The sequence below is a fragment of the Polistes fuscatus genome, unplaced genomic scaffold (assembly GCF_010416935.1).
Source record: "Polistes fuscatus isolate 324 unplaced genomic scaffold, CU_Pfus_HIC Scaffold4, whole genome shotgun sequence".
Classification (NCBI taxonomy): Eukaryota; Metazoa; Arthropoda; class Insecta; order Hymenoptera; family Vespidae; genus Polistes; species Polistes fuscatus.
Genome location: NW_025113118.1, coordinates 10,243,863 through 10,255,709, shown reverse-complemented (window position 1 = coordinate 10,255,709; position 11,847 = coordinate 10,243,863). Strand labels below are relative to the sequence as shown.

Here is an 11,847-nt window from a genome sequence, read left to right as displayed (position 1 = left end):
TTAGCTTTTAAACATATTTGAAAAATCTACGTTATGTTGATTTAATTTATGGTTTTCCAGGTCAGTTAAAGTATAAAAACGATAGTTACATAGGTTGCAGATGAAATTATGTTGAGAATTTATGTGAATATCATATTCTTGTTTCGTAAAACGTCTAGGATTATTTGAACAATAATTGCATATAAGCTGAAATCGAAGAGTAGGAAATTGGTTAAATAATCTCTCAAATCTAGAGATCGCAGAATTTGTCCCATACACAGTAGTCATTTGTCTGTTATTTAACTGTTGTCGCATACCAGCCATAATATTTAGCAAATTATTATTGTTCTTAGAATGACTTGTTTGCATTGTAGTCGAATTTCTATTCAAAAGAAACGTAGAATAAGTAGGTTCATTACTATAACATTGATTAGATGGTACCGGATGGTTAGAAATGTTATAATTATTAGGTAATTTTGTTCTGTTCTGTGGTCTAATATCAGCAGAATTTGGTTTAGGTGCTATATTACGAAAATTATTATAAACTTTATTCTGTAAACTTAATAAATTACGAGTATTATGTAGTTGTTTTAACTTAAAATTATTACTAGAACCATAATTCTTTAACCGTGAATTAATTGCTGTGGATGTAGATGCAATGGATGAAGATGCTGTGCATGTAGATGATATGGGTGTAGATGCTGTGGATATATATGCTGTGGATATAGATGCTGTGGATATATATGCTGTGGATATATATGCTGGGGATATATATGCTGGGGATATATATGCTGTGGATGTAGATGCTGGGGATATATATGCTGTGGATGTAGATGCTGGGGATATATATGCTGTGGATGTAGATGCTGGGGATATATAAGCTGTGGATATAGATGCTGGGGATATATATGCTGTGGATGTAGATGCTGGGGATATATATGCTGTGGATGTAGATGCTGGGGATATATATGCTGTGGATGAAGGTACAATTGATGTAGATGCAATGGATGAAAATATTGTAGATGAAGATATTGTGGATGAAGATATTGTGGATGTAGATGCTATGGATGTAGATGCAGTGGATGAAGATATTGTGGATGAAGATATTGTGGATGTGGATGATGTAGATGTAAATGCAGTGGATATAGATGCAATGGATGAAGATGCTGTGCATGTAGACGGTGTGGATATAGATGCAGTGGATGAAGATGCTGTAGATGTGGATGATGTGAATGTAGATGATGTAGATGATGTAGATGTAGATGTAGATGTTGTAGATGTAGATGCTGTGGATGTAGATGCTATGGATGTAGATGCTGTGGATGTAGATGCAGCCTTACCATATTCATCATTGTTTTCCTGGATTACAGTAGTAGTTTTTTCGTAATTATTAGTTATCGAATTTGTCGATGATTGTGGAACAATAAATATACTATTATGAGTTATATTTTGCGATTGCTGTTCTACATATGCTCCTAAGTTGTTCATTGTAGAAGATATATGATTCACTGAATACCCATTTTCATTCAGCCTAATACTTGGATTTTGAATATTAGAAATTTTTGGTCGAGTTGAGCAAGATTCTGTATAAGGTACCATTTGCATTGGTAAAGGTGTTTGTTCTGATTGTGGTGCTTCTATTAGTATTGGTCTTTCTGATTTATTTATTTTGGTTATTGTTATTTCTGGTAATACTAATTTTTCTATTTGTGTTAATTGTGGCTTTACTATTATTGGTACTTGTTGTACTGGTATTTGCTTTTTTTCTTGTACTGATACTGATATTGGTGCTGATTGTAATACTGATGTATTTTCTGTTATTGACGTGGATGCTAATTTTGATGGTAGTGTTGGTGTTGTTGATGGTAGTATTGGTGCTGTTGATGGAAGTGTTGGTGCAGTTGATGGTAGTATTGGTGCTGTTGATGGTAGTATTGGTGCTGTTGATGGTAGAGTTGGTACAGTTGATGGTAGTGTTGGTGTTGTTGATGGTAGCGTTGGTGCAGTTGCTGATGATAAAGAACAACTCTTTACCCTATTAGAATGTTTTTGATTTGTCAACTCTATACCCATAGATGAAGACATTGAAGTGCTGGTACTTCCATCTTGGTCACTGAATATATTGTTGTATCTTGACGGTTGTTCTACTAAGTCTAAGATATTCCTTACGCGCAAATATTTCTTAGGCTTTACTGACTTTTTACTTGTTTGGGTAGGATTATTTAATTTGAGATTCGTTGTTGGTTCCATGGATTTCCATGAATTTTTTTTATTTTTTCGAGGGATTTCAGGTTCGATCAATATAACTTCATCATTATTTTCCCGGGAATTTTCCTGATTTTTTTGTGGGATTCCAGGTTCAATCAATGTAACTTCATCAATATTTTCGTTGGAATTTTTCTGATTTTTTTGTGAGTTTGTAGGTTCGATCAATGTAATTTTACCACTATTTTCGTTGGAATTTTTCTGATTTTTTTGTGGGATTGTAGGTTCGATAAGTGTAATTTTATCATTACTTTTCTGGGAATTTTCCTGATTTTTTCGTGGGATTTCAGGTTCGATCAATGTAATTTTATAATTTTCGTTGGAATTTTCCTGATTTTTTCGTAGAATTATAGGTTCGATCAATGTAATTTTACCACTATTCTCGTTGGAATTTTTCTGATTTTTATGTGGAATTGTAGGTTCGATCAATGTAATTTTACCACTATTTTCGTTGGAATTTTTCTGATTTTTTTGTGGGATTGTGGGATCGATCAGTGTAATTTTATCATTACTTTTCTGGGAATTTTCCTGATTTTTTCGTGGGATTTCAGGTTCGATCAATGTAATTTTATAATTTTCGTTGGAATTTTCCTGATTTTTTCGTAGAATTATAGGTTCGATCAATGTAATTTTACCACTATTCTCGTTGGAATTTTTCTGATTTTTATGTGGAATTGTAGGTTCGATCAATGTAATTTTATCATTATTTTCGTTGGAATTTTTCTGATTTTTTTGTGGGATTGTGGGATCGATCAGTGTAATTTTATCATTACTTTTCTGGGAATTTTCCTGATTTTTTCGTGGGATTTCAGGTTCGATCAATGTGATTTTATTATTTTCGTTGGAATATTTCTGATTTTTTTGTGGGATTTTAGGTTCAATCAATGTAATTTTACCACTATTCTCGTTGGAATTTTTCTGATTTTTATGTGGAATTGTAGGTTCGATCAATGTAATTTCATCATTATTTTCGTTGGAATTTTTCTGATTTTTTTGTGGGATTGTGGGATCGATCAGTGTAATTTTATCATTACTTTTCTGGGAATTTTCCTGATTTTTTCGTGGGATTTCAGGTTCGATCAATGTAATTTTATTATTTTCGTTGGAATATTTCTGATTTTTTTGTGGGATTTTAGGTTCAATCAATGTAATTTTACCACTATTCTCGTTGGAATTTTTCTGATTTTTTTGTGGAATTGTAGATTCGATCAGTGTAATTTTATTATTATTTTTCTGGGAATTTTCCTGATTTTTTCGTGGGATTTCAGGTTCGATCAATATAACTTCATCATTATTTTCCTGATTTTTTCGTGGGATTCCAGGTTCAATCAATGTAACTTCATCATTATTTTTGTTGGAATTTTTCTGATTTTTTTGTGGAATTGTAGATTTGATCAGTGTAATTTTATCATTTTCGTTGGAATTTTCCTGATTTTTTCGTGGAATTATAGGTTCGATCAATGTAATTTTACCACTATTCTCGTTGGAATTTTTCTGATTTTTATGTGGAATTGTAGGTTCGATCAATGTAATTTTATTATTTTCGTTGGAATTTTCCTGATTTTTTTGTGGGATTGTGGGTTTGATCAGTGTAATTTTATCATTTTCGTTGGAATTTTTCTGATTTTTTTGTGGGATTTTAGGTTCGATCAATGTAATTTTACCACTATTCTCGTTGGAATTTTTCTGATTTTTTTGTGGAATTGTAGGTTCGATCAATGTGATTTTACCACTATTCTCGTTGGAATTTGTCTGATTTTTATGTGGAATTGTAGGTTCGATCAATGTAATTTTACCACTATTCTCGTTGGAATTTTTCTGATTTTTTTGTGGAATTGTAGATTTGATCAGTGTAATTTTATCATTTTCGTTGCAATTTTTCTGATTTTTTTGTGGGATTTTAGTTTCGATCAATGTAATTTTACCACTATTCTCGTTGGAATTTTTCGGATTTTTTTGTGGGATTGTGGGTTCGATCAGTGTAATTTTATCATTACTTTTCTGGGAATTTTCCTCATTTTTTCGTGGGATTTCAGGTTCGATCAATGTAATTTTATTATTTTCGTTGGAATTTTTCTGATTTTTTTGTGGGATTGCAGGTTCGATCAGTGTAATTTTATCATTTTCGTTGCAATTTTTCTGATTTTTTTGTGGGATTTTAGGTTCGATCAATGTAATTTTACCACTATTCTCGTTGGAATTTTTCTGATTTTTTTGTGGAATTGTAGGTTCGATCAATGTAATTTTATCATTATTTTCGTTGGAATTTTTCTGATTTTTTTGTGGGATTGTGGGTTCGATCAGTGTAATTTTATCATTACTTTTCTGGGAATTTTCCTGATTTTTTCGTGGGATTTCAGGTTCGATCAATGTAATTTTATTATGTTCGTTGGAATTTTTCTGATTTTTTTGTGGGATTGCAGGTTCGATAAGTGTAATTTTATCATTATTTTTCTCGGAATTTTCCTGATTTTTTCGTGGAATTTCAGATTCAATCAATGTAACTTCATCATTATTTTCGTTGGAATTTTTCTGATTTTTTTGTGGGATTGTGGGTTTGATCAGTGTAATTTTATCATTACTTTTCTGGGAATTTTCCTGATTTTTTTGTGGAATTGTAGGTTCGATCAATGTAATTTTATCATTATTTTCGTTGGAATTTTTCTGATTTTTTTGTGGGATTGTGGGTTCGATCAGTGTAATTTTATCATTACTTTTCTGGGAATTTTCCTGATTTTTTCGTGGAATTTCAGGTTCGATCAATGTAATCTTATTATTTTCGTTGGAATTTTCCTGATTTTTTTGTGGGATTGTGGGTTTGATCAGTGTAATTTTATCATTTTCGTTGGAATTTTTCTGATTTTTTTGTGGGATTTTAGGTTCGATCAATGTAATTTTACCACTATCCTCGTTGCAATTTTTCTGATTTTTTTGTGGAATTGTAGATTTGATCAGTGTAATTTTATCATTTTCGTTGGAATTTTCCTGATTTTTTCGTGGAATTATAGGTTCGATCAATGTAATTTTACCACTATTCTCGTTGGAATTTTTCTGATTTTTATGTGGAATTGTAGGTTCGATCAATGTAATTTTATTATTTTCGTTGGAATTTTCCTGATTTTTTTGTGGGATTGTGGGTTTGATCAGTGTAATTTTATCATTTTCGTTGGAATTTTTCTGATTTTTTTGTGGGATTTTAGGTTCGATCAATGTAATTTTACCACTATTCTCGTTGGAATTTTTCTGATTTTTTTGTGGAATTGTAGGTTCGATCAATGTAATTTTATTATTTTCGTTGGAATTTTCCTGATTTTTCCGTGAGATTTCAGGTTTGATCAATGTAATTTCATCATACTTTTTGTTTATATTATTGGTTTTAGATGATAGAGTATTTTTATCAAAAACAGTCTTCTGTTTTGAATTAGATGATTTAATTACAACTGTAGTTTCTTTCTGATTTAAATCTTTTTTACTGCCATTCTTATTCGAATCATTATTTGCTTTACAAGCATTTTTATCCTTGTTTATTTTCATCTTACTAACAGATGGTCTACTGTTTCCCATAAAATTATTAATTTGAGTTATGTTCAAGTTGGCAGTTTTCACATCACTAATCGATGAAAGATTTTCTAAATCTTGATTAGTAATACTTTGATTACTCGAAGATACATCGTCTGAAACAATTTCTTTAAGTTTTACAGAACTGGAATTTGTTGGTGAATCAATTAACTGATTGATCATAAAATTTTGATTTTTAGGCACTTGAGATATACTCTCATTTATAGGAGCAATTCTATTATTTTGTTTAATTTGTTCAGTTGAATGATTCAAAATGTCTGTCAAATGTGGAAGCTTTTTCTTGAAGATTACATTATGTCGGTTCAAAGCTTTTTTCGAGTTAAAAGTTATATTACAACTTTTACAAATAATTTTTGTTTCGTGACAATGAGAATCATTAATAGAATCAACTGTGTTAATGCAATTATTTAAATGTTCTACGTATTTAATAAAATTGTCAAAACTTTGTTTGCAGTGATTACATGTGAAATTTACAGGAGTCTCATGATAACTTTTTAAATGGTTCATTAATGTCTTTAGGCTTTTGAAAGTATCCGAACAATTTTTACAAGCATAATTATGTCCTCTAGATGAAGAATTGTTTGAAACTGAAGTTTTATCAATTTCCGCAGATACATCTAATTTTGACTGAACATCTGAATTTCTGTGATCTTTTGGTAGCTTTATACTAGGTAACTTCGGAGGTGACTTGTTTTTACAGTACGACATATGATCTTTTAATTGATTCGTTGAAAAACACTGCACATTACAATGACTACAAATATGTTCTGTTATTATAAGATATTTGAATTCATCTGAAGTAATAATTGACCATTCTTTTCTAGCTGCATCCACTATAGATACTGCTGGGAAATGTGAAACTGAAGCTTTATAAAAACCATCTATATCGTGATGTGACCAATGTTTAAGAAATATAGGACCCATACCGACAAAACGTATCTTACAAATATGACAAAATAGTTTTATACTTTTAAAATATATTAAATGATTTTCCATATGTTTACGCATTTCCTTGCTATCAGATAACAATGTTTTACAAATACTGCAATACAGTCTTGATATTTTTGTAGATAATTTTTTACCTTTACACGAGTAAAAGTTGTCATCCAAATGGGTCTTAAAACAATCTATATTTTGATATAAAACATTGCATATATTGCAAAATAAAACTAGTTCCATGGATGTTTCCTTTTCCAATTCTTTTTCATGACATTCACAAAATTTGAATGGTATTTTTTCATGAACTGTAGGTTTTTTAATCAATTCATCTTTATTGAGTTCTGTACTTAATGTTTCCAAAACATTTTCTTCTGATATATTTTTTTGTAATTTCATTTCGTTCATTGAAGTTATTTTGTTGGTCATACTTTCATCTTTTGCATTATTTAGACTAGACTGCAATGATTCGACTATCGGACTACTTACAGCTAGTCTATTTACAGATTCCTCGTTAGATTTTTGTATTTCTTCATTTGAATCAATTATATCAGTTATTTCCTCCTCATTTATATATTCCGAATTCTGATTTTTTTTATTTCGTCTATATATTGTTTGCAACTGTTTTTCTTCAGTATGACTATAAAAATGATTTGAGAGACTTATCACGGAATCAAATAATTTTGAACAAATATTACATTGTAAACTTTTATCCTTATCATTTTTAAATATTGTATAATGTGAAAGTTCGTCTTCATCTTGATTTTCATAATAACATTTTTTCGTTTTAGCTTTAGAAATAGTAGATAATGAGGAAATATTTGAAGACGTTAATGATTCTGGACTACTACTATCAAAAGCGTAAGATTTTTGCTGCAAACTCGATTCTGGTGTATCATTAGACTTTGAAATCTCTAGGATATTCTTATAATTAACCAATGATTTGCAAGAAGAACATTTACAACGTATAAGATTATCTGATGCAGCAATGTTTAATTCAGGTATATTCATTTGTTGTTGTTCTGTTTGCAAATTTTCTGGTAACTTTATAATACTATCTGCTTCTTTTATTATATCATTGTCTGATGTTATAACGATATTATCAATAATCGCTATTTCCTTATTCTGTGGAATTTGTATATCTTCACAATTAATTTCATTTGTAGATTTGAATGTCACATTATTTGTATTTGGAGAAATATTCTGTTTTGTAATAAACGATGGTAATGTTTGAATTTTCTTTAATTCTGAATTTTTTTCCGACATCTCATCTGAAACAACTTCTTTTGTAGATTTTTCTGAAACTCCTTCTAGACATTTTTGTAAAATTGTTGTAAATATTGATGTTTCAATAGAGAGACTTTCCTGTGATGTTTCTGATAAAGTAGGCCTTTCTTCTATTTCACATATTAATGGTTTATGTATTTCTAGATTCTCGTCTTTTATTGATTCAGAACACATACTAGAAATCTCAGATGTATACATACTAGAAATCTCAGATGTATACTTACTAGAAAACTCAGATGTATACATACTAGAAATCTCAGATATAGACATACTAGACATCTCAGATGTACATGAAGAGTTTTCCTCTGACTGTATATTCGATGAGTCAGAGTTAATTTTGTTATTACAATCAAATACATTACTGGAATTATTAAGGTTCAATTTAAAGTGATCAATATACTGTGATGTTGAATTTTTTATTGTTGAAAACGAATTTTGTTCTTTACAAGAAGCTCTCAAGTTTTCTAATTTCACTAAGAGCACTTTGGGAATTATACCTTGTTTATATTTCGATTGTAAAGTACATAAATTTAATTCACTTGCTTTATTCATATGATTATCACTATCTTCTGTAACGTTTTTGTGAGAATTATCTACAATCTCTGTGGGTAATGTATTTATAGAAACATCTTCATGTAGTATAGCAGGCTCTAAATTTTTAGACAAAAGAGCTTGTTGTGCACATTTCTTCTTCCAATTGATAAAATAAATATTATCATCCATATTTTCTAATTTAGTTAATATGACTTTAACATTAGTTATGTTTGTATTCTGAGCATACAGATTTGAGTTACTTGTTGTAATTTTATTATCAGTTGGTTTCAAATTGTTTAAAACGGTAGTTTGTTCAATATCTGCAATGACAATATCATCAATATCATCAATAACGCATGATTTAGATGTTTCCTTTCTTCTTTCATTTATTTTATTAATACGTTTTATAGGTGATGGACATATTCTTTTAACTTTCCGTTCAAATATGATTTCTTCATCTTCCATTGTTCCTTCTCTTCGATCATCATTCTTTCTTTTCTTATATAAATTATCATTAACAGTAATATTATTAGTCAAATTTGAAGAAGTTTTATCTACATCACTATTTTTATCAAAAATATAACTAACATTATCGTTCGATTGTATCTCTTTACTAGGAAACTTTTCTGATAAACTGGACTGTTCCGGCTTTTGTAATTGTATGTTTTCTGTCTTACTTATTTCATGCGTAGATTGATTTTTATTATTAGTTATATATTTTGCAAGTATTTTTGGAGATAAATCTTCAATAACTACAAAAACTGTTTTACATAGACTTATAAGTGATCTTTTAGTATTACTACTATCTGTATTTACTTTTTTATAATTACTAATATTTCTTCTATTTTTATAATTACTAATATTTCTTCTATTTTTGTAATATTTCTTGGACATTACTCTTTTAAGTTTCACTGCACGTTTCTTTATGGTTTCTTTCGCTTGATTTTTCTTTTTAGAATAAACTTTCTTATTGGGATTTTTCTTTCTACCTAAAATGAAATACATTAAATATTTTTATAACTTACTTCAATTAATATTCTCTGAATAATCAAAAATAAAACTGCAACATTTTCTAATAATATAAGGTAACAAGCTTTGAAGCATAACAAAGACAGTGAAAATTTTATAAATGGAAAAGATCTATAAATTATAAAAATATTGTAAATAAAACTATAAATTGCAATATATTTCTATAATAGCATAGATAAATTGTCTGTAATTGTTAATAAGATTATGTTAAACGTTAAAATTGACGAATATATTTCAATTAATCAATTTCTCTAAACTCTAACCTTAAAATAATATGTATTGGTACGAGTATAGTATGCACCTGCTATAATTTGTTATGTATTTTTATATATGCATGCATATAAATTTTGTCTTTTGTAAATATTTAAATATTAATTTATAAATTAAATAAAAATTGAGAGAAAGAATCATGGAGAAAAATTTAGTGTTATTGATAATTAGAAATCTAACATAATCATAATTTATAATTGGAATTTACCTTTCATGATTATATATATAAATATACGAAGTATTCCTTAAATGGCACAATGTTCACAATAAAATTCTTCACTTGTTATAACTTTTAATCAAAGATAACTTTCATCAATTCATCACGTTGGAACCTTTTTTTAACGTTCAATAGTTCGTTCTGCTTACCTCGTTCTTGATTTGATCTTAATTTTACCAAGATGTCGTTGGCAACACTGAAAAATAAATTATAACCGTTAGAAATAATTGTTTTGTGTGTAACAAGTTGGTATGACTATAGTAGCTAAAAAGTCTAATACATATATATAATATATATATATATAATATATATAAAATATATATAGAATATATATGAACGAAAGTACAATAGATATAAGAGAGAAAAAGAGAAAGATAGTCTAACAGCCGCGGAAGTGACGACAACGCTTATTCGAATGTAATTCTCGATCGATATATGTATATATATCGATATATTTTTCAAAACATCATAGAAGCCATTTCTTCTCTATATCGATATATCGATACATGTATACAAGTATCGAGAAAATGGCTTCTATGATATTTTGAAAAATCGATGTTTTTTTTTTTTAAATTCTATCGAAAGTACCGCTTGTTTTCGAGAATAGTTGCTGTATAAAATGGAAAGAAACAATAGACATTAATTATCTTTATGTTTCAAATGATATTATTATCAAAATCATGACATTAAAAAGCAACTAATAGAATTTCACAAAGTAAGTTGAAAAGCTTTAAATCTCAACACATATAAACTTTTGATTTTTTACAACCCTTACATTACAAAAATCATTAAACAATCGTCAGCAATCAATTCATGCTTCACTGTAATCAGAGATGCTTTGTTGGTGTCTTTTGAAAAAAAATAAAGAAGCAAACAAACAAATTCATTTCTGTGATCGTGTATGTGATATTTTTGAAAACATGGTTATGTACTTAGGCCAGTATCGCAATGATACGATCTTGATATTCTGTGTAAGATAATTGTAATTGTCCGTCGTAACAAACTAGTTTCTTTACTAAACTTATTTATTTTTAAACAAATTCTTTCTAATGTTTCCAACGTTATGGAATACTTATAGCTTTCTACATATATTTAAATAAATAATGAGAAAAATTGTCTCGTACTGTTAACACAATGCTTCATTACCTTGGCAATGTAAAAGAAATGTAAAATATTCAGTCATCGAATTGTCAAATCGCACATATAAGAAAAAATGAAGCATCTATTAACCCGGCCTCAATGTTTGGTTTGTTATATACAAGATATTTAGTTACTTCCATACAAAGTATTATTAATATGTTAAAATTAATCAATTTCTGATTGTATTAACATACCTGTTTTAATTTGTTGCGATTTATCACATATGCGTAAATCGAATAAAGTCCTTTTCTACAAAAATAATATCATCTGCACTAAACGTTCTTTTCTCTTTCTTCTTATTCCTTTTTGTTGAAATTGTACTTAGTCAATGAACACTTAAACTAGAAGTAACATTCCGTTGGATTTTTGTGAGTACGTAATATTTATTAGTTCATATTTTGTCCGTTCGTATTTTACATAGTGACAAAAGTATTTTTTGAACTTTCGATTGAAAAAATAAAGTGAGGAGTTAATGACTAAAATATAGAATAGTAAATAATTAAAATATTAATTATTATTAACAAAATGTCATAAAGAAATAAGTATATAATAAAATCCGAATATACAACAAATATAATGTCACATACAACACATACACCACGTGCGACACG

At 28.7% G+C, this 11,847-nt stretch overlaps 1 protein-coding gene across 1 annotated transcript; it reads right to left on the bottom strand.

Moving 5' to 3' along the window:
• LOC122520925 (serine-rich adhesin for platelets-like) lies at positions 1 to 11,671 on the bottom strand. Its single transcript, XM_043641247.1, has 6 exons — positions 11,431 to 11,671; positions 10,088 to 10,292; positions 4,959 to 9,569; positions 4,666 to 4,748; positions 959 to 4,449; positions 1 to 838 (listed from the first exon to the last, which is right to left on the bottom strand). Exons 2-6 carry the CDS (start codon positions 10,092 to 10,094, stop codon positions 1 to 3), a joined length of 9,030 nt encoding a protein of 3,009 aa, XP_043497182.1. The 5' UTR covers positions 10,095 to 10,292; positions 11,431 to 11,671.
• Positions 11,672 to 11,847: the final 176 nt, after the last annotated feature.